The following is a 24,224-nucleotide window of genomic DNA, read 5'->3' as shown; positions in this document are numbered from 1 at the left end:
AATAACTTTACAATACAAAAACCTGACAAACACCACCCCAGCCAGGATACCAAGGTCAATATCAACAATAAAGTCCCACAGATAGGATGCACCCTTGAAATGATGTGATAAAAATAGCATTTCATCTCTGTGGCCTCCCTCAGTCTAACCCCATATAACCCCAATCTAATCATGAGAAAAACATCAGACAATCCCAGCGCAGAGGCATTCTACAGTATCTGACCAGTACTTCTCAAAAGTGCCATGTCCTGCAGAACAGGGGAAGTCTGAGAAACAGTTACAGCCACAGAGAGCCTAAGGAGACATGAGGATGTATTGTGGAATTGTGGACGGTATCCTGAAACAGAAGACATGAGGTAAAAACTAGGGAAATCTCAAAAAAGGGCTTCAGTCAATTATAATATTATCAGTTTGGGTTCATTAATTGCGACAAATGCCCCACACTAATGTAAGAAGTTAATAATAGGGGAGTCTGGGAACTCTCTGTACTGTGTCATTTCCCTATAAATCCAAACTGTTCTAAAATAAAAGAATTATGTTTTAAAAATTAAAAAAAAATTTAGTAAGATATAAACTAACAATGATGTGAAATTATGGCCAATATATAATGACAAGTATTACTAGACAATATCCATGCTATGAACCTATTTTTGTTTTAAAAATATACATATATGTATTTTATTACAATGTTTGCATGATTATACATCAAAATGTTAACCTCTGAATGTTAGTTACTAGTGATTTTCACCACCCTCTTATACTTTTCTGTATTATCTGACTTTATTCTTTCCGCTAAGCATTGATTACTTTGAACATTGAGCTTTCTATAACCTTATATACTATAAACAAAGTTTATTTTTTTGGGAAAAAGTTAGGCATACAGCACAGGATTAATAAAAGTACTCCCTGGTTCAAAATAATGTGAATTTATAAAGGTAAATTTTACTTTCCCAAGAGGAAATATTCTATTTTTTGAAGATTTGAGAAAGAGTGAGCATGCGAGCAGGGAGAGGGGCAGAGACAGAGGGAGAAAAGCAGACTCCTCACTGAGCACAGAGCCAATGCAGGGCTCCTTCCGAGGACCCTGAGATCATGACCTGAGCCAAAACCAAGAGTTGGACACTTAACCACTTAGTCACCCAGGTGCCCCAAGGAGAAATAATTTAAAAGTTAGTATGGAAAAATGAATGAAAGCATGAGACTTAACCAGACTTAGCTTAAATTCCTGGTTTTACCACTTACTGGTGTGACCTTGGGCTGTTCAATAACCTCCCTCAATGTCCTCATTTTTATAATAGGAAATACGTAACACAACAAACCTATTGTTCTGCAGAACTGCCCTAGCATTTACTCCCTTGTCAATGTAAACATACATTATACATTATATATGAATGGACAGTATATAAAAACTATTTCTTAACATCAAATTTTATTAGAATGAATTACATTAGCAGTAGCAAAGAGTTCAGTGTATGTCAAGAGCCTGGCCCTACTTCTGGACCCTAAAAGCCAAGAAAAAAATAAATCATTATTAGAAAAATTTAGTTCTGGGACACCTTGGTGGCTCAGGTGATTAAGCATCTGCTTTCAGCTCAGGTCATGATCCTGGGATCAAGCCCCACATCCGTCTCCTTATTTAACAGGGAGCCTGCTTCTCCCTCTGCCTGCTGCTCCCCTGCTTGCATGCTCTCTCTCAATCTAATAAATAAAATCTTAAAAAAAAAAAAGTTTAGTTTCTCTAAGAACTTAACAGGGACAAAACAGTAAAAGACAAAAACGTACCTCAGCTCATTCTACATCATCTGCAGCAATTTCCCAAATACCTCTGCTAACTAAATATTATGGGAATTAAACATGTCATTATTAACATGCCCACAGACCTGAGAATCTTCCAGAGAACACAAGTGAAAGCCACTTTTCTAATCACAACCAGCTTAAACTAAGTTTTGGAATATTAATATATCAAGTCTCCCTTTCTATGGAAATAGTTTCCCTATCTATGACTATGTCAATACGAATAAATACCAACCATAAGATACAAACTAAACTATTTAAATCTCATGACTGTAAATCATGAACTTTAATAGAGATGCTCTAAACAAGACATATATTTTGATCTGTAACACAATTCTGGGCTGGTTGTTTTATCTTTAAATCAGTGTGACAGACCGGTCTAATCTTGTTATGACTGAGTGGACTTTTATAACAAGGCCAAAACACCCAGAGCAGAAGAATCAATTTGTTTCATCAAATGAAAAGTTTGCCCAGCCTGATTTATCATATAGTCTAGTACACACACCCTTATCTTAATGACCCATTAATTTAGGAAAAAATTAATCAACCATGAACAAAGTAATATTAAATTATTGGGCCAATTTTTCCTACTACATAAGAAAATGCAGGCTGTTCAGTTTGGTTCTGTTAAAGGAAGTTAATTTAAACACCTTTTAAAATAACAAAAACATAGATAAAATTCGGGAAATCTATTCAGGTTGATATATATAATCCAGTGTGGGGACTACAGCTATACAAAGACTGATTTTATAACATATTCAAAAGTTTCTGTCCCCAGTAAGTCTTACCCAACTTTCCCAAAAGCAATCATTACAAAGATCTATTCCAATGATATTTTCACTCTTGCTAAATAGTTTATAGAAGCCTGTGGCACACTTTTGTCAAATACATTTAATGGTAGCAAATTTTAAATTCTCTGAGAACAGCTCTGATTTATGGGAACAGACAACTGTCACTGAGAACTACAACTGGCAAATAGATCAAATAACCTCCTTTTGACTTTAAAAAAAAAAGGATACTGACTACAAGGTTTTGAGTAAGCTTAGTTTTCTTAAAAACTATTAAAAGCAAATTTAAAATGGGAATTCCAAGCATTCTGAGCAGCAATATTATAATGAAATGAAAGTATAATCCTATATCGTGTTCTCCAAATTTTAAATAATAATTGAATAAAGGACCATAACTGGTACCTCATATATATTATCTCAGTTAATACACAGAACACTCCTAAATAATTATCACTCTTTCAAGGGGAAGACACGGAGTCTGAGCGCTCTGAGTAACCTGCCCACGTAATAAGGGAGACATCAGCAATTATATCACAGTCAGAATTTATACACAATATATAGTCAAGGTTATATATGTATGATACCTAACTTTCTTAGGTTTTTGACCTACACAATTGGTCTGTTCCTGTAACAGCTACTATACATGTGTATTTTAGCATTTGCCATCCTGTACTGCAATCATCTACTTACCAATTTTCCCTTCCAGAGAGAATAGACTATGCTTTGTTCATCTCTGTAATCCCAGAACATAGTCCTGTACTTTGCACATCTACATAAATTTCTTCTTAGTGGCTTATCCACAGTTCTGATGTTATTTTTACTAGCTGCTCATAGGTGGTGAATATTACAGAAACATTATCAGATCAGTAGCCATTCCTTCAGCTTCAAGATGCTCAACCACCACAATTAGAGAAGGCTCAGCCAGAAAGAATGTTCCATACAATTGACCCCAGGGTGTATGGTTATTCTTAAAATCTGAAGCAGCACATTACGTGTATAGGGCTCTTGTTTTTTTAAGTTTCATAAAGCTGCATCTACACTTACATTAGTCTACTTCCAGTAGTTCAGATACATTATAGAAAACTCAGTTACAGAATCACTCCACATCCAGTATATACAAAAATTATGGAAAAACATAAGACAACATATCATCAACAGCATAAAATAAAAGCTTGCCAATAAGCTACCTTTTCATTATAACATGACTACAGAGTCCAGAGGGGCAAAACCATACAATTTATGTGCTTTCCCACATGAGAAACTAACAGTCAGATGTTAACGGCATTTTTGAGAATGTTACAGTGTGATTATAAAGTGACACAGGTTAATATTTAAGGCGACATCAAATCTCTCAAAATAAAATGAATGTTTACAAAATTAAGTTTCTGTTCTGTTAAACATTAAATAAAGGTGCTGGAACTTAAACGGAAATGTAAAAATACAGATGACCTAGAACTCAAACTAGTTAACAGAATTAATGGTATTTTTCCTTCAGTTAGGGGACCTTTTACCTAAGAAATGTTAAAGCATGTGGTTTGTTTTCAGTTTTCTTTCCAGGTCTAGAAATTGACTATGAATCGTTTTCTAGTATTTACCTTTCTCTTCCCACCTTCCACCCACTCCTATCCCCAAACCTGGTTTGGATGTCTTTTTTAATCTTTCAAAACAAGGGAGTGAATTCAAATGTCACGAACCCTTGGATAAAAAGTTAAAATGACAGCATCACAGGACCATCCTGACTTTCTTTAAGGTAGTATTAGTCTTCTAGAATACTAATCTAATTCTTAGAAGCAGAAAACACAGGAAGCTCAATGTTCCAAGAAAAGTTAATAATAATTGATTCATCCTGGCTACCCAGGAAATACACAGCAAGAATCTGTGTTCTATGCAAATACTGACAACAAATCCATCTAGTAATACCTACCACCCGGGGACAAGAAAAACAGAAATAGAGCTCACAAGGCAAATGCACAATGACTATAAAGTACAGAAAGAAAACATCAGGATTAAGAGGTGAGAAGGGATGAGAGCTGCATGAAACACAATAGGTCAGGGAGCTTATACGGACAGCGGTAGACAGGGCAGTGGAGACAAGATACCAATGATGGGAGAGGACAGTGGGATGCAGGTGGACAGGAAGTGAGGTGGACACAGGTGAGCGGTAAAACAGGAAGGAGCTGGAGATGACAGAAGCTGAACTTCTTCAAGAGATAACAACAAAAGACTTGGAGGCAACAGAGTAGGAAGGAGGCCCACCCAAGGAAATGGACAGTAAGAACAGAAATCACTTTCAAAGGGAGGCTGAATCATGGAAAAGGCAGGAAGTAGGCAAAACACAGATAGCAAGCAAGGAATTCTGGACAGATGGGGAAAAAAAAGGTAAAAGTGACACAAGGTGATAAACAGATAAGGTAGAAAGGAGAAAAATGGGTGAAGTAAATGGGCCTACCAGGGAAGGAAATATTTATAAAAAAATGGTTTCTGGAATTTCAGCTTATTAAATTTTAAAAGCTGCTCTTTTGCCTACATTCCTCTCTGTTGCATAAAACATGATTCATAAATATAGAGGTTTTCTCAATTTACAAAGAAGAAAACTATGGATCAGGTCAACTGAATCAGTTGCAAAAGTAAGAAGGGTTGAAAACAATAAAATTTACTATTAATGATTTTAGTTGTAAGCCACAAACCAATTTTTATACTGAAAATGTGAATATACACATTAATGACTTTAATGACCAAATGCTTCATTTGTTAAGTACAAAAGCTTTTCTCTCCTGCTTCATTTGCTAGTTACAAAAGTGCTCTCTCCTCTCTTCCTTTCCTCTCACTCTGCACTTACCCAGCATTTGGAGAAATCCCTGCTTCTTACTGCTTCCCCCAAAAAGGAAAGTGCAGAGTAAGAAGGTAGTATTTATATCAACATTGCTAAGAAGAAGTCTGATGGAGGTTTAAAACAAGTTTAAAAGAGTAATGGTTAAAAGATGTTGTAAATTTTCTATAAGTTTTTACAATCCATGTTATTCTGGTCTCCTAGATAACTAAAAACACAACACAGACATCATCCTTCATTTCCACCTAAAAAGAGTAGAGGAAAACCAAACATTGAACAAGAATATAAAAATAGTTAAGAAGAGCAAATCTGAAAAACGAATGGAAATTATTCTATTCTTGATCTTAGAAAATAACCTTGGGCAGGAGAGAACAATAACAGAGATCTATTTATGAAGATGTAATTCTTATTTTTAAACTGAAAAAATATGGTCATTAGATCTTCAAGCTAAAAAAATTGTGCAAGAAGAGGCAGGCACACAGAGAGGCTGAGAGTAGATAAAAGATGAATCTAAAGCCGCAAGACTGTGAACAAACAGCAGCGCATTATGAAGAAGCAATTCATCAACATTCTGTCCCTGTAGTAATTACCGAGCTGAAGCTGGTTTCTGTAGCCCTTCCCATTTCTCCTAGTAGCCACTAGCTCTCCATCCACATGAAATAAAACTCTGTTCATGAGGGGACTACCAGCTATTGCAGTAGAGGAAAGTAACTCAAATATTATACACAAAAGCAGCTGGGTTAACAGAGGTGCTGTAAGAAACATGTAAAGATATGTGCTAGAGTCTTTCACTCATATTTTCAGAACTATCTTCTTTCAACTCCTCAAAACTTCGAAATGATATTGGTGGGCTTCTTGAAATCTGCCTTTTATTCTTCTTCTTCTTCTTCTTTTTTTTTTAACCACTCTTCCATGAATATCTCAATGAGTCACTTGGCCATATAGTCCATTCACAGGCATCACGAACATATTATTATCGACTTCTGGAAAAGGATGCTGCTCCACAGGCTTCAGGAGACTTTTTGAAGGAATAAACCTGGTTCTTTGGTCTCTGTTGAGGACATGCTCAAAACAGGATTCTCTCTAATACTCAAAGACGACATAGAAGCCACGCTGAGCTTTTTCCAAAGTAAGATACCTTAAAAAAAAATTTTTACAAAAGTTAAAAATCAACCAGATTTTAAAAACACGAAACTCTAATAAAACAGCACAAATTCTCACACAGTACTACATTTTAACTAAGATTAAAAAATAAGTAATTTAAATAAAAAAATTTTAACCTTTCACTTCAGCTTTAAATACACTATATTTTCAAGAAACTTTAACAAAGCATCACAAAGTACACAAAAAAATACTGCAAATAATGGACAGTTCCTGAAATTAATACAAAAACATCTGTTAAAATTGTAAAGAAATTCTGGTGATTGAAGTTTTAATCTTTACCATGGCCAGGACAGAAATCAGGCTTTGAGAAAACACAAATTTTGCTGCATTCATGTATTACTTGGAAATTGTGTGAACAAGCACGGTTTATATTAAGCTGTAAAATGAGCTACTGAATTGACTTGGAAAATTTCTTCCAGCCATAAAATTCTGAAATTACACGTTATCTGGTGATACAATCTTGGTACCACTGCAGCAGCTCTAGGCAAGTCATCTGATTTTGCCTCACTTTTCTTATCTATAAAATACAAGGCTGGTACTTACAGAGGGAGGCGGGCACTAGGATCACTTAAGGATCCTTTAAAATACAGATACCCAGGCCCAGCTCTAAAGAATCTGAATCTTTAGGGTAAGGCTAAGAGATCTGTTACTTTCATCATAAACCCTGGGTCATTCTGACCGACACTCCTACTTAAAAAACCACTGCACTAGATCAGCACTGGATCACATTCAGGATCCTGCTCAGAAAACCCTAAAATTCATCCAATGGGGCAGTAGAGATTTTATCAAATTATCCCATACTGATAGAACAAAAATAAACGAATCAGTGCTTCATCTTCTCTTTCCCTAACACTCCCCATTTAGAGAAGAACCTGAAATTAAGATTAAAGCTAACACACCAGTCAGAAAAACACTTCAACATAGATTATTTTAGCTCCAATTATTTCCTAGAATGTTTAAATAGAACACAAGGGTGCGACAATATCCATACTTATAAGCTGTTTCCCTGACAGGCCATCCACAAATATGTGCTGATATTAAAGTGACAACTCAAATTATAAAGCTATCTCCCCAAGACAAACAACACGACCTCCTGCCCAGCAGAAAGTATCTAAAACACAGAATACTATACCTGCAGAGCGTGTGTCCTCCCTGGCTGCTAACCAGGACTGGGGCCCATGCTTCATTCAAGGGCACTTCCTCCTCTGATTCTTGGACAGTGGGGGTGCTGACGTATGTACTCCCCTATCTCTGGAGCCGTTTAGATTCAGTGACTCTGTTGATGCCCAACACCCCCAAAATAATACTGTCAGCTCCTGACAAAAGGGACACAAAAGTGGGTTTTCAGAGAATCCCATTTCTCTTCATCTTGCTTCATCTTGCAGCCCCACATCCAATTGCACACAGCTTCAGGATCACTTCACTCCAGGTCTGTCATCCAATCAAGAGCACAATTTTAACAGTTTTTTCCACCAAAGAAATAGTTCTTGGTTTGAAGAGGCCTCCTGGCCCCAACAGTGCTCTCTACTGCCCAAGACAAGCTGAAAAAGTGGATCGAGATTCCACGTAAGGACAAAGCAAATGGGTAGAAGCACATAGGAAACTTTCAGTAACATTCACTTCCCGGTAAATTACTACCACTAGGGATGAATCTAGTAAGTGTTTAAAAAAGAAAAGCAGTAAGACATCAAGTATCATTCAATATTATAGCTCACGTAAGTTTTCCTGCTGAATCACTGTCCTAGAATTCAGTACCTACAAAGAGTTATAACCCTCGTTTAGCTCTGAGATTCAAAATTCAGTTTCTCTCCCCTTGCCTTTAGTCATTTCAAAACACTGTCCCGTAACCATTTGTCAGACGCTTGTATTTGGAAAATCCACAGCATTGTTTTTGCAGTGCAGTCATTGCAATCTTTTATGCTATTCTGAAATCTGAAAGAGGCTTTTACAGTTGAAAAAGTAGTAACAACTTTTAGATCTCTCTTCTTAGGTAAAGTAAATTTCCCACAGAAATGACACTGTCTGGGGGGGCAGACCACCAGGGTTCATAGCCAGGCTCCCTATTTACTATTTGCATTGTGATTTGGGGCAAGTAACTTACCCTGCTATGCCTCAGTTCCCTCATTTTAAAAAGGGAATTCTAACTGTACCTATTACTTCAAAAGATCATTATGAGATTCATATAAATTAACAGGCAAAGCCTCCAGGAACAGTATCTGGCACATTTTAAGCACTATGTTAACTCTTATTATTATGTTGTTTCATTTAACTGCAAATTCTCATACCGTTGTACACAATGTTTGCCTACTAAAATACTACCTACTTGAAGACTGGAATCACATTTTCAGTATCTCTGACATTTCCCCTATGGTATCTAACATTCACTCAGAAAGCAAATATTAAAGGGAGCCTGGGTGGCACAGAGGGTTAAAGCCTCTGCCTTCCACTCAGGTCATGATCCCAGGGTCCTGGGATGGAGCCCCACATCGGGTTCTCTGCTCAGCGGGGAGCCTGCTTCCCTCTCTCTCTGTGCCTACTTGTGATCTCTGTCAAATAAATAAATAAAATCTTTAAAAAAAAATAAAAAAGAAAGCAAATATAAACCTACTCTGTAGATATTATTATACTGTATAAATAAAGAAACAGTACCTTATCAATAGTACTTTATCAATATATATTCTCTGCCCTCAAGTAGCCTCTATTTTAGATGGGGAAAACAAAACATGGAAATGCTCATATAACAGTATAAAGCCATAAAGGATTAAATGCCAAAGTATGTGGCATAAACATCGAACATTCAAAGATCTTTTTGTGGGCTGAAGATTCTGTGAAGGAGGTAAACTGGAGTGGCCGGGCCACTTCAGTAGTGCAAAGAAAAGAGGATTCCGATGTATTTTTGTTCATTCTACAAACAGTCACTGAGTGAGTACCTTCTATATGTCAGGCTCTGTTCTTGGCTCTGGAGATATGGCAATGAGTGAGAGAAAAGATCCCTGCTCTCTGGAGCTTCAAAGGGCACTCCACATGAGAGCCAAGTTTTGAAGGAATGAGAAGAACTTATCTCCCAAAAGGATGAAACAACATTGCTTAAATGCCTTACAAACAGGAGCCAATGCTGGTATCACAGTCGCTCTGACTTTCCAACAACGACAAACATACAGAAATGGCCACCATGAAAAATTCAGTTAACTTCCATGTACTGTATTCTAAATGTTTCATTGTTCGTAAAACACATCAAAGGGATATTCTCCATATTTCTGGATACAAATAACATACAAGAGATTTTAAACACATAGAGTTAATACTACTGGATTGATTTTCATAACAGAGGCCACTGGAGGCCCAGTTCCTAAACTCTGCTCAAATGAAAAACCCATTAATGCTTTGCTGTATACCCCTGAGCTTTGTCTCTACCCCCAATCCACCCCCTTTTTCCTTTCTTCACTTGCCCTACCAGCGGCTGCCCACAAATATCAAACGTCTACAAGGAAAGTGCCTGAAGATGCATGTGGTGACAAGATGACAAGAATCTGTTAATCACGATGGGTGGAAGTATTAACTCCAAAAGAAAATACGTGCATTTTTTTCTTCTTCTATCGTTCCATCGGTGACAGCTCTCTACTTATCCCCTCCCCAAAAGAAGGCCTGGAGGTAAACGAGCCTCTTATAAATACTGACCGGCAAAGCATTCCCAATCTCTTCCTCTCCAACAACTGGGCCACTAGAATCAGGAGACAGGTTAAGTCCAATGTGCACTCATCACAAATAAGATGTATTTTTCCAAAACATCTCCCTTGTCCTCTCCAGTCCTTTTCATCTACTTCCACTCTCACAAGTTGCAAACTGTTAGAACTCACCATCACTCTCATCATTGTTATGCCTATACAAATCATTGTATTTTTGGAAACACAGTCAAAATAAACTTCTTGATTAAGGATGTCAAAACTACTCAATTAAATCCAGTCAAAATGTTCACCTCTTAATGCACAATGTACTGGACTCCAAAATGCTTATGATATTAAAGGCAAAATGAAAAATTAGGTAGAGACCCCACAATGCAAATAATCTAACATTCTTAACATTTGTATACCCACGAATGTTAGACTCATCAACAAAGTAATAACCAATCCACTGATTTTTATTTCCTTGGTTTGGTATTGGAAAATTACTTTTCTTGTTTCATCATCATTTGTCGATCCCTAATTAGGAATGCCACTTAGAAAAAATATGGTAGGAGGGAGACTTTCAGAAGGCGATTAGGGCTTCCCCAACATTTCCCTTCTACCAATGTCCAAGAATAGCCTGTTCATTGGGTAATGTGGTGTGTTATGGGAATTAGGATAAATGAGACACGGTGCTTTAGAAACTATCCAATACCCAAGTAAAGAGAATAATTGCAGTTCTATGCAATTTTAAAGACATCTTCCAACTTGAAAAACATATTAATTCACTGAGTCATTTTATATTGCCAACACCCTTTTTCGCAAAAGCAGAAACAGAAGTAATTAATAATATACATACTCCAAATTTAGACCTATTTAAATAGACCCATGTATTCAAAAATTTTTGAGCAACCTATGCTTACACAAAAGTTATCCCAGAAGATTAAATGAGATAAAGGATGTACCATTTGGCACAGGTCCTGCAAACAGGCAGTACTCAACATTATCCGTTATTATTGTTCCTAATGTTCCAACTTCAAAGTCATACTAAATGGTTATAAGGCATATATATGGCAATGTATATATAATACATAAAAACTAACATGTATTAATACTATAAATAAAGCTAGTACCTTACTGTACGAAGCAATGCTCTCCAGACAAAGGTGAGTTCAATTTTAACAGAATGAGCCACAAGAAAAGGCAGAGAAAAGTTGCTAAGGGATTTGGGCTAAATGCTAGTTCTTACCTCTGCTTATTAATTAAGACTACAACTTGTACAAGGTCTAGGATGAATTATAATTAGCAGTCAGCTGACCCTAGAGAACTAGCTCAACATAAACAGTTAAGACCTCAAGCACGTGGACAATGACCATTTATGCCCAAGGTTGCTACCAACCACTGAAATCTGATGACTTCCACACTGATGCTGAAATCCTGCATAAATTCATTACCTGTCTTATGCCAGAAAACTTATTTCTCAAGTCCCTATACACACATTTTTTATTTTTCTTTAAAGACACAAAAATCACTTCAACGGACAATACCGCAGCATCCTGGGCACATCCAGTTTTTAAAACAACAGTCTCAGCCACGCAACATTTATTATGACAGAGGAAGTGGGAAGACAGTGTGGAGAGCATATGCTTTCTCAAGTGAGGTATCAAAGTAAATATTAAAAGTAACTTTATGTCCTCATTACAGGGGAAAAAAAAAAAAAAAAAAAGTCTTCGTGTTGCCCAGCTTAACCCCGATTCGTGGGACCCTGCACATTCCCCCTCCCACGCTTTGAGTCACGCCCGGGCGCGCCGAAGCGGGGCGGGAAGAGGCACGGAACTCCGGGCAACGACCTGTCCCCGCTACTTCTCGCCCGGTGTTGGCGCACCACAGCTCCACCCACGTGGGCTTCCAGACGCGGGCGGCGACACCCCCCGCCAGCACCCGCGCCCGGCGCTCCGGCCCGCCCGGCCCGCCCGCGGGGGGCTCCGGGCTGGGGCCGGGGGCTCGCGGAGGGCGTGGGGCGCGCCGGTGACGCGCCGCGGGGAGAGGGGAAAGGGAGCCCGGCTCCACTCACGCGCCCGGGGGCGGCACCGGAGCAGCCGCGGCGTCGCTCCCGTTCGAACACTGAAAAGGGGGGCGGGGAGGGCGGGGGGAAAGACCTGGCTCCTCGTTTCATCCGGAAACCGGCGGGCCGGCAGGAAATGACGAAGGCAGAGGTCGTCCAGGTCCGTTCGGCGACCGGGCCCCGCGCGTCCGGCGAGACTCCGAGGGGAAAGAGCCCCGCGCGGAGCAGCCTGGCCGCGTGCCGCCTCCCGAGCCAGCAGCGTGAGTGGACCCGCGTCTCCGCGCCTCCCGGGCCCGAGGCGGGGCCGCGTCACCCGGCCCCGCCCCCTCGCCCGCGCGCCGCCCCGCCCCGCCCCGCCCTCACCGCCGGGGCCTCGCGCGGGAGGGGGAAGGGACCGCTGCCCGCCGCGCGTTGCCGGACCGGGGCCCTGATCCTAGCCGGTGCCGCGAGCCTCTCAGGGTCGTGAGGAATAGTGAGGCTCCGAGTGCGGGCCATGCGGGCGATACACCGAGGCAGCCGCGCCGGCGACCGGGGACGGTGCCGTCGCGCGCGGGTGTGTTCGGATCGCGCAGGGTTTCGCAGCCTGCGAGCGGCGAAGCGCCAAAGCCGTCCCGGCAGCTCCGGGGGCGGCCGCGGTCGCTTCCTGGGAGGGGGTTCTACTCTATCCCCCCGCGGCCGGATTTCTCTCCAGGAGGAGCGGGTGTCGCACAGCCGGGGGCGCGACTGGAGGGGCTCAGGTTTGGGTGTCAGGTGCATGGGACAGCCCTGGCCTGTGCAACTTGGGGCAAGTTACGTAACCACCACTCCCACCTTCCCGGTTTCTTCTGTAAAACGGAGCTTCAGGACCTCGCGGCAGAAATGCAGCATGCGGACTGCCCTCCTGGTGAACCCCACACACTGCCTCCTTCCTCTTGGTTGAAGGCCTGTTACCTCGTACCCTTCTGATTCAGGGGCTCAAACCTTCAGTGTTTCAGAGGACAGAGAAAGGAAATTACATTTACGCGGTGGGTTGTGTTGTAAGGCACTGCGTAAATGATTCTAATCCGAATTTGTATTCAGATAGCAAAGCTCTGAGAGGCCAAATGAGGCGTAATGACAAGTGCTACACAATTTTAGAACCACCTAGATATGGAGTCAGGAACCTGAAATCAGGAAACGGATTTTAAAACTTAGGATATAATCACTTGATCCCTTGAAAATTTTCTCCTAGTTCTCAACTTAAAAGTTAATCAAACTAAAACTAACCCCTTAGTTGCTATATTTTGGGAACTCTGTCTCTGGATACTAATGTTTTACTTGGATCTTAATTCAGCTCATCCTAGAATTTCCTTACCGAAATTGTTCAAGCATTAATGTCCAGGAAAAATATGTGAAAAAGTTCCGTTTTCTCAAAAGAGCCCTCAATGACGATCTAGGCACATGGCTTGCTACCTTAGTGATCTTGCTGAAATATTAACTTCCCAGGAATGCACCATTGTAATGCCCATGGGCATTTTGCTTTAGAAGAAGGCTGTGGTGGTAGGAAGTAACTACTTAGCAAGTATGTATGTGTACACTTGGTTAGACTGTAGCGTGCTGGGAGGTGACGGTCATAGTTCAGGCCACATGTGGGCCATGGGTCTGCACTATGACTCCTCACAAGGCCATTCCTTATTCCTGGCAGTCTTGCAAAGTCGTGCCATTGGTCATGTTGGAGGACTGGGCAGGAGAGGCCTACCCTCAGTGCAAATCTTTCACAACTACAGTACTAAAAATAATTCAAGTGCGTGTCCCTGGAACTGTGGAATGGCAGTGTCATTGCATACCAATGATGTTGTATAATACATGTTGTTTCATTCATGTTAAAATTTTACCATTCTGGGTCAGTAGTAATTCAAAATCCTTCTCTAAATACTTTTCAAGACCGACATATTTGTAGCAGGATGAAGACAAGCTCTGTAGGAATATACCCCTTATTAAGTGGCCCATGAACAGAATTTTGTGAGAAATTGAAGCAAGAAATTAACCTGGGTCAGATCCATTCAGGTGTTAGAAAACAGGTCAGAAACACTTCCGTAATTTGCAGGTAAAGGACACCTGAAAAATGTTGCTGTATGTCCCCTATTTCTTCCTGAATTTAACAGCTCCCAACCCAGAAACCTACCACCCTTGTGGCATAATTGTCTGTGGCCTTCTGCAGCATCTCAAATCAGATACTCAAAGTCATCTCTTTTTGCCCAAAACACATTCCTTGTTGTTACTTTTCAGCACCAGCAAAATTCTAGATTCCATAAATCATAAAGATAATTATAGTCTCTTGTCTTCCAAAAGTTTCCATTTCTAAAATAGACTGATTACTTACTATGAATCATAATGTTACTTTCAGAGAAATTCTGGAGTTTAGTTGTAGGAAATAAGAATTAAAACTGTGAATATACCAAATTGCCCCTGTCTTCCTTCCTCTCTCTCAAAAAAAAAATCTGTAGTCAGTCTTTCATATCAAGGAATTGGGTCTGGTGTGATGTTTAAATAATATTTAGATCTTATGTCTATAAATTTTTATGATTTAAAATAAATTGTTTTTATTAATACTTGGCTAATTTTCACAAGACCAATCTTTATATTCATCGGACACCAATAGGTCTTTTAAAGTTTTCACTCTCGACCTCAGTGTCCAGAAGCTAGGTTATATGATCATTCATGACACTCACTTTATCATAAATGAATACAATATGTCCCCAAACATCTGACAAAAATTTCAGATGTCAGAACAGTGAAAACATGCCACCTGGCCTAAGAGCAAACTTATGGAAGAATTTTATTCATTTTTATGCAGAGGTGAGCTATAGGAAGGAAAACAGACATTTCCCTTAATGCACACTTATTAACTTACTAAGCCAGATCTACATTACAGGACATTTTGGAGGCTTACAGGAGATTGGAAGATATTTTAGTGCAAGAATGTCTGCATTGCCTTCATTGTTGTGGGATGTCTACAGAGAAATTGCAAAACAATTTCTTGGACTTTTCAGATACTCTTTTTCTTGGAATTAGAAAATGACTGTCTTATTCTTAGAAACTACAGTACATTGATCACCTATCACTTGTTCAGTTTTTCTCCTTCTTATAGAATGTCTTAAAAATGCTTTTGGGTTTTTTTCCCATAGTAGGTCATTTTACTTATTAGACTTACCTTTTATGTCCAACAGAAGGGAGGCACTTTCTCTTCAAGGAAAAATTCAACTAACTCTCAAACACAAAGAGGAAACCATTACTCTTATACTTGCTGTTTGATACACTGGCTCTTACCATTCTTACTTTCTGTGGAAATGTCCAAAGAATCCATTTCCTTGAATAGAAGTCACAGCTGTGTAAATAGCAAAAAGTAACTTTTTATCCCATAGCTTCTTTCAAGCATATTTGGCCAGGAGGCCAAAACTAGATAAAGCTTCCAACATTTTCCACTCGCTGGAGAGGCCAGTGGAAGAGCATTGCGAGGGCAGTCTTATCTTTTCTAGGGTGCCATCATGAGCATGACAGGATATTTTTTAACATCACGGCCAGTTTGGGTCTGTGTTTTAAAATATTTGGGTGCTTTTGGGCACCTGGGTGGCTCAGTCGGTTAAGGGTCTGCCTTCAGTTCAGATCATGATCCCAGGGTCTTGGGATCAAGTCCTATATCAGGCTGTCCTGCTCTCCCTGCTTCTGCGCGCACTCTCTCTCTCTCTCTCTCTGTCAAATAAATAAATAAAATTTAAAAATAAATAAATAAAATATTTTGGTACTTTTATCTGGTGATAGTTACAGTTCAAAAACTGGACAGTAACATTTCAGCCATATATCCTTTTTGTTATCTTTTTGTAATTGGGTTTTTAAACTCCAGTTTTCACCTTCATGCAGAAAACAAAATGTTTCAAAATCAAAAATAAGGGGAAATATGTTACTTGCCCTAGTTATGTAGGCCAGGAGTTGGCAAACTTTTTCTTAAAGGGCCAGGTGGTAAATATTTTTGACTTCAAGGGCTGGGAAGCAAAAAGTCAGGATATTATACAGGTACATTTTACATTTTAATTATTTAAAGTGTATCTGTGTAGACATGTAAAGCCATCTCTAGCCCCTGAGCCATCCAAAAGCAGGTGGCAGGCTGGACTTGGCCAGCAGGCCTTCTGTTTGCCAGCCCCTCCACAAATGGTCTTCCCAGCACTAACGGAAACCCTCCTCGCTTCTCTTTCTCCCAGCCCCATGCCTGCAGGTTACAGGGTGATGGGGGACGATGGCTCTATGGATTACAGCGTTCACGAGGCCTGGAACGAAGCCACCAATGTTTACTTGGTAGTGATCCTTGTTAGCTTTGTCCTCTTCATGTATGCCAAGAGGTAATTGTTTTAGTGTTTCAGGGTTGGAAAGAAAGTGAGCGTTTCAAAAGTTGACATGTTTGTTTGTTCCAAATTAAATGCACACAAATAATTTCATCAGTATTTTTGTTCCTGCTAGGGAAGTACTGTCTCCTTGGGTCTGTTCTCGAGCTCTGGATGCCAGTTTGGCTTTGAAGAGCCCGTTGCTTTAAGATTTGGTGTCCAGCTCTGGGCACCCTGACCGGCTTTATATTATATATATTATATACATTAAATATATAATATATTATATATATATATGTGTGTGTGTGTGTATATACACACACGTACATACACATATACACATATATTATATTTCTAATATAGCTTAGTTTGATCATCCAGCCTGGGTTTACTGTCCCTGAAATGCAGAAACTCAAATTCCTATGTTTTTAGCAATTCTCTCCTCACACATTTTAAGCTTTCCCTTCTGATTCTTGTACACAACCATATGATAGCACTTACTGAATTATAATGGTATTATCTGATGACTTGTCTGTCCCTTCCACAAAAACTCCAGTTCCTTCAGAACAAGGACTTTGACCTTTAACCTTTGTGTCCCTGGCATGCCACATAGTGTAAATCCTCAATAAATATTTCCTGCTTTAATTCCAGATGTTGTAGCATAATTTATTCTTTTCTATACTCCCTGGCTCCTTTCTTTTAAATACCAAAAAAAAAAAAAAAAAAGAAAAAGAAAAAGGGTGGGTGCTTTGAAGAAGAAAGGCAGTTTTAGTTGGATGGAGTCACTTCTCCTTATAGCCACATGCTTCTTGGTATTCTTCACCAAGGTTAAAAAAGCATAGTTCGGAGTAATTAGTAATTGAGAAATAATTGATGTTTGGCCTGGGTAGCACCTGCTCTCAGGCAGGCAGTTTTGCCCTTCTGGGCCACATGACCCACCTTACTCCCCAACCCCCCCCCACCCCCGCCTCCTGCCCCATCTGGATTGTCTGGCCCATTGACAGCCTGGCCTCAGGGGTGGCTGAGAGAAGGCTCCACAGGTAACAGGTTTTCTCCAAAAATAGCCACCACTTCCTCCCCACCATCCTGTTTTAAAAACAGAGACACTGTTGTTGATTTTAAGTAGATGGATCCACTAAGGCCATGCTATTGTATTTAAGAAATACAGTGATTCATTATTTTCCAAAATTAAGATCTAGTCACATTCTGTTTATTCTCTAACCCTGTAATTTAGCTTTATTTGGATGACACCAGAGGGAGGAGAAAAATAAGATATTTTCTAGTTGGTGCATTTTGCCATAGAATACTTGATTTTTGGAGGGGTGCAGGAGTAGAAGCACAGTGGAGGTATGTGACTTTGTTATATGAAGTGGCTGTGTTCAGCTTTCTTCGATTTCTTCGAGCTCTGTGGCCTTACACATATAACTTCATACTTTTTAGTTAGGGGAAGAAAACTGGAGCCAAGGAAGCATCTCACAGAGACAGAAGATGAGCTCATTGTTACTTAAGTCCTTTTAACGTAGCTTCTAATTACTATAGTCCTGAGTCCATTACAGACCTGCAGCTATTAGTATAAATCTCTCTTTCGTATTGGTTTTGTGTTGTAGGAATAAAAGGAAAATTATGAGGATATTCAGTGTGCCACCTACAGCAGAAACTTTATCAGAGCCCAGCTTTTATGACACAATGAGCAAAATCCGTTTAAGACAACAACTGGAAATGTATTCCATCTGTAAGTATATTCTGTGTTGAAAGGAGGCATGTTTAAAAATCAATTTTTTGGAATTGAATTCAATTAGCAAAAATTATCAGAAAGAGTTGGTAATGAAAACTTAGTGCCTCTTTTAGATGCTCAGAGCAGTATTAGCAAAGGCATATCTGCCGTGAAATTGACGCTTCAGGACTCTTTGCTTGTACAGGGCCTATCCAGGACCCTGAGAATAGCCCTAGAAAGGTGCTCATATGATGATATTTTTATAAATTTTGCAAAAATTCAATATTTGAACCGTCAGTTAAAACTGCTGTCTCTGCCTGCTCCAGTCTGCCCTCTTCTGCACTTCCCCTCATGTGGAGTAGCATTGAAGAAACCAAGAGTGTTTGGGGATCTGGCTGAGGTTGAGTTGGACCCGCTTTGGTTTGGGTTTGAATTTTGTATTTGTGGAGTTTGCAGGCATTTCCATTAGAACTGAATCGCTGCAAGCCAAAGCAAAATAAGAATGACTTGCAGGGGCGCCTGGGTGGCTCATACTGTTAAGCCTCCAGCTGTTAATCTCAGTTCAGGTCTTGACCTCAGGATGGTGAGTTCAACCCTTGCACTGAGCTCCATGCTAGGCCTGAAGCCTACTTAAAACAACAACAACAACAAACAAAACAAAACAAAAACCAACAGCTTACAAGAATATGGCATGTGATATCAATGTGCAAGGCCAGAGTTCATGTCTTATTATTAATATGTCAGATAGTACTAAACACCATGAGTATGTATGTCAGGGACAAGAAATAAAGTTTAAAATATATGGAGCCAGAATGAATTGTATGCCTAAGCCACAGCCTTTTGTGCCACCATTTAAAAGAATGAGTTGTGGTTGGGCGCTTGGGTGGTTTAGTTGGTTAAGTGTCTGCCTTCAGCTCAGGTCATGATCTCAGGGTCCTGGGATCGAGCCCCACAACGGGGTCCCTGCTCAGTGGGGAGCCTGCTTCTCTCTATCCTTCTGCCCGTCCCCTCTATTCATGCATCTCCTCTCTATCTCAAATAAATAAAAATCTTTTTAAAAGGTTAAAAATTTTTAAAAAAGAAAGAGTAGTAGTTTCCAAGGTGTATTATGAAGTGAGAAGAGCAAGATAAAATAGTATATATACCAGGATGCTACTCTTTTAAAATCAAATGACCAAAATATCCCTTGTGTTATCTATGTGTAATATAAATGTCCTATGTAACCATGGAAGCATGGAGGAAGGCTCGGAAAGATACGTGTCAGATTATTAACATACATTACCTTGTGGGACTGTGTGGGATTTAAGGGGAAAAGACTGGACATTTTTAAAAGACATCTACAGTAAAAAGTCAGATGTGTGTGTGTGTGTTTGTATAGAAAGAAGGAAGAAAGGATGATCACCCAAGATATCACTAGTATATATCTTGGATGGAATGGAATTTTAGGTGAAAAATAGAAAATAGAAAAATGAAATATAATTTATTTATTATTATTTTTTATAAACATATAATGTATTATTAGCCCCGGGGATACAGGTCTGTGAATCGCCAGGTTTACACACTTCACAGCACTCACCATAGCACATACCCTCCCCAAAATGAAATATAATTTCAATCTAAAAAAAAATAGAAAAATAGAAAAATGTGTGTGTACACATATACATATCATATGTGTATACACATACACATATCTTTAAATAAATAAAGATTTTATTTATTTATTTGACACAGAGAGGGAGTGATCACAAGTAGGCAGAGAGGCAGGCAGGGTGGGGGGAAGCAGGCTCCCCGCTGAGCAAGCAGAAAGCCCAATGTGGGAATCCATCCCAGGACCCTGAGATCATGACCTGAGCCCAAGACAGAGGCCTAACCCACTGAGCCACCCAGGCGCCCCAGAACTTCTAAAGTCTTAAGCACAAATTTTACCTTAACTAGTGACAGCAGTTCCTTGACAGGAAGGAACTGGGTGGTAGCTGCAGGACCTATCAGGTAGGAGGGAGATAAGCTTTTTACTGTTTCCTTTGTTCCTTTCGCATTTTGTACCATCCGCCTATGTTACCAGTTCAAAATAAGAAGTAACATTTAACATAGCAGCATTATCTCAATAGCCACAAGGCGGAAACAACTGAAGTGTCCTTGACAGATACGTAACATGTGGTAGAGAAATACAGTCGGATGTCATTCAGTCTTCAAGAGGAAGGAAATTCTGACACATGCTACAGCACAGATGAACCTAAGGACATTATGCTTCACAATTATTCTTATGAAGACAAATAAGCCAGTCACAAAAGAACACATATTTTACTTGTTGGAGGCAAATTCGCAGAGATGAAAGGTAGAATGGTGGTTGCCAGAGGCCTGGGGAACAAGGAGTGGGGAGTTCTTGTTTCATGGGTGTGGAGGTCAGTTTGGGCTGATGGGAAGAGTTCTGTGGATGGCCGGTGGTTATGGTTGCACAGCACTATGAACTGTACACTTAGAAATAGATACAAATGGATGGGCGCCTGGGTGGCTCAGTGGGTTAAAGCCTCTGCTTTCGGCTCAGGTCATGATTCCAGGTTCCTGGGATCGAGCCCCGCATCGGGCTCTCTGCTCCTCGGGGAGTCTGCTTTCTTCTCTCTCTCTCTGCCTACTTGTGATCTCTGTCTGTCAAATAAGTGAATAAAATCTTAAAAAAAGAAAAGAAAAGAAATAGTTATAATTGGCAATATTTGTGTGTATTTTACCACAATAAGAAAAGTTCCTTAAAAAAATTTAAATACTAAAAAATAAAATGAATGTAGAGGCAGAAGCTCTATATGGAAAATTATAAAACATTAAGTTTCCATGCATGCCCAGTCAAAATGAAGTTATTTCCTAGCAGTAATACACTCAATAACACAGTCTATACTATCTTAAACCAAGTATAGAGGTTTTTTTCTTCTTTGATGGCAATGCCATAAAATATAACTTATCAGAATCCCTGTGTTTATAAGGTGTGCTAGTTTTCTGCTGCTGCTGTAACAAATTACTAAAAATCCTGTAGCTTCAAACATCGCAAATGTGTGATGTTACAGTTTTGTAGTGTAGAAGTCCTACAACAGTCTGAAACCAAGGTGTCAGCAGAGCCCTCTTTCTGGAGGTTCTAGAAGAGAGTCTGTAACTTTGCCTTTTCCAGCTTCTAGAGGCCACCCACATTCCTCTGCCTCCATCTTGGGAGCCAGCAGCATTTAATCTTTTGGGTCATTCTTCCTTTTTTTGTAGTCTTTCTCTGCACTTAGGAAAGTGAGGCCCATGTGATTTTTGAGGCCCATGTGATTAGGATGGACCAGATAATACAGGGTACTCTCTCCCTCACAAGGTCCTTACCTTAATCACATCTCCAAAGTCCTGTTTGCCCTGTAAAGTAACATATTCATAGATTCTGGGGACAAGGATGCAAACATCTTTAGAAGCCATTTTTCTTTTAAATAGTATATGTGTGGGGCTCCTGGGTAGCTCAGTCGTTAAGCAGCTGCCTTCAGCTCAGGTCGTTATCCCAAGGTCCTGGGATCAAGCCCCGCACCAGTCTTCATGCTCCGCGGGGAGCCTGCTTCTCCCTCTCCCACTCACCCTGCTTGTGTTCCCTCTCTCGCTGTGTCTCCCTCTGTCAAATAAATATGTAAAGTCTTTAAATAAATAAATAAATAAATAAATAAATATTATATGTGTGGATTTGCACATTTTATGAATTCCCTCACAGTGGCTCTTTCTTAGTGTTTGTGACCTATCTAGTCCTGACAGTCTGGCAGTTCAAGAGGAAATAACAAAAAATTCTTTTTCTTAAAGAGGATTCCCGGGCGCCTGGGTGGCTCAGTTGGTTAAGCAACTGCCTTCGGCTCAGGTCACAGTCCTGGAGTCCCGGAATCGAGTCCCACATCGGGCTCCCAGCTCCATGGGGAGTCTCCCCTTCTCCCCCTGATCTTCTCGCCTCTCATGCTCTCTCTCACTGTCTCTCTCTCAAATAAATAAATAAAATCTTTAAAAAAAAAAAAAAGAGGATTCCCAAAATTGTACAAACTTTAGGCCACAAAAATTTGGATGCACCCTGAGTAGAATAAATAAATAGTATCTCTTTCTTGGCTAGTAAAAACTTAAAGAAAAGAGTGAAAAGTTTTAACATTCACAAAGATTTTAACTCCATACTTTGTCTAGTTGCAGGTTAAAACCATTCTTCTTCAATAAACATTTCTCAGAAGTACAGAAAGGATGCAGAATGCCTATCTGTTTTTCTTCGTTTATATCAATGACAGCCTTCAATAATAAGTCTCTTAGACTCAAAAGTTGAAATACAAATTCCTTATGATGTGGACAAAAGTAGTATTATTAACTTATCTTAAGGTGGAAGTGGGAGATAAGAAAGAAGGAAATTATAAAATGTTAATTTAACTTGGGGTGCCTGGATGGCTCAGTCGGCTAAGTATCTGACTGTTGATTTTGGTTCAGGTCATGATCTCAAGGTTGTGAGATCAAGCCCCACATCAGGCTCCATGTCCAGTGCATTCTGCTTGCGCCTTTCCCTCTGCTGCTTTCCCCTCTCTCCCCCCAACTCGTGCACACACACTCTCTCTCAAATAAATCAACAAAATCTTTTTTTAAAAATGTTAATTTAAATAGCTTCATTAAAAAATTATTTTAGGGGCACCTGGGTGGCTCTTGGCCTCTGCCTTCAGCTCAGGTCATGATCCCAGAGTCCTGGGATGGAGCCCTGCATCAGGCTCTCTGCTCAGCGGGGAGCCTGCTTCCTCCTCTCTCTCTGCCTGCCTCTCTGCCTATTTGTGATCTGCCAAATGAATAAATTAAATCTTTAAAAAAATTATTTTAAAGCTCTGAATAATCTTGATATACAAATAATAATAAATATATAAAAATGGATATCAGCAGTATTGAGAAATGAGAGGATCACAAAATATAATAAATTTTCTCTAATAAAAAATTATTTAATTCAAAGCTAATTCTTTACTGAGAATCATGACTGTGATTTAATGATGTTAGCTAATAATTATTTTTCACTTTTTATTAATTTTATCTCTTTCTTTTGTTGTTGTGTTTTGTTTTGTTTTTGAATAGCAAGGAAGTATGACTATCAGCAGCCACAAAACCAAGCTGACAGCGTGCAACTCTCGTTGGAATGAAATCACAGAAAATGAACAACATAAGTAATGGTTCAGCAGTCTGGTAGTAAGCTTCTAAATATACTAAATCATGGACAGCATTTTTTTTTTTCCAAACCCTATGTCCCTAAAATCACTTCACTTGTCATTTCTCTCAGTTTTATTTTTCTTTACAAAATTATATCGCCAAGTCATTTATTATACCAAAAAAGAGGGAAGGGGAAACAGGGGAAGCACAGACTGTAACCAGGGATGGTGATTTTACCTTGTGAAGACCTTTTATTTCTTCAGGATACAGTCAGTGAGGAATAGAAATACATCTTTGGAAGTGACACTGGAGAGTATGCCACTGTGATTTAAACATTTTTGTGAAATTCAAAAATAAAAATCCAGTCCTTGGAAGATTATCATCCTCTTCAGTCGTATTCTGTGATGAATGTAATACAGGTAGTGGACAAATTTGGGTTCTCACTGCTGTCCTTACTACGCGTTAATTGAATTAACGATCTTCGCTGCTTCCGAACTTGTGCAGGAGACTGTCTTTTCTACTCTGCTAATTGTGGAAGCTTTCTGTGATTGGAATATTTTCCCTTCATTGTGTGCTCAGGAACTTGTTTGGTTTTTTTTTTTTTTTTTTTTTAAATCCCCCAGTTTCATCCCATCAGAACAGTCTTCTTTGGACCATGCTGGAGGCATGCCGCTGAATAATATACACCTGTATACTGGTGTTGGCAACTT

At 39.7% G+C, this 24,224-nt stretch overlaps 2 protein-coding genes across 6 annotated transcripts in view; one reads left to right on the top strand and one right to left on the bottom strand.

Moving 5' to 3' along the window:
• Window positions 1-12,535, bottom strand: part of SLC20A2 (solute carrier family 20 member 2) — a 107,534-nt gene extending 94,999 nt beyond the window's left edge. For 3 of the 4 annotated variants that reach the window (XM_059156302.1, XM_059156306.1, XM_059156305.1), the window contains exon 1: window positions 12,398-12,535. The gene's annotated coding sequence lies outside the window, so the exon portion shown is untranslated. The other variant, XM_059156304.1, reaches the window with a different exon arrangement.
• SMIM19 (small integral membrane protein 19) lies at window positions 12,430-23,893 on the top strand. Of its 2 annotated transcripts, none has more exons than XM_059156309.1 (4): window positions 12,430-12,563; window positions 16,521-16,658; window positions 18,248-18,372; window positions 23,447-23,893. In XM_059156309.1, coding segments are annotated over exons 2-4 (261 nt in total). In that variant the 5' UTR covers window positions 12,430-12,563; window positions 16,521-16,524; the 3' UTR covers window positions 23,449-23,893. The 2 variants fall into 2 exon arrangements, with proteins under 2 accessions (XP_059012292.1, XP_059012290.1); XM_059156307.1 differs by having other exon boundaries at window positions 23,443-23,893.
• Window positions 23,894-24,224: the final 331 nt, after the last annotated feature.

Source organism: Mustela lutreola, chromosome 18 (assembly GCF_030435805.1).
Source record: "Mustela lutreola isolate mMusLut2 chromosome 18, mMusLut2.pri, whole genome shotgun sequence".
Lineage (NCBI taxonomy): Eukaryota > Metazoa > Chordata > Mammalia > Carnivora > Mustelidae > Mustela > Mustela lutreola.
Note: the sequence above shows the minus strand (reverse complement) of the source record. Positions and strands in the feature narration are given on the sequence as shown.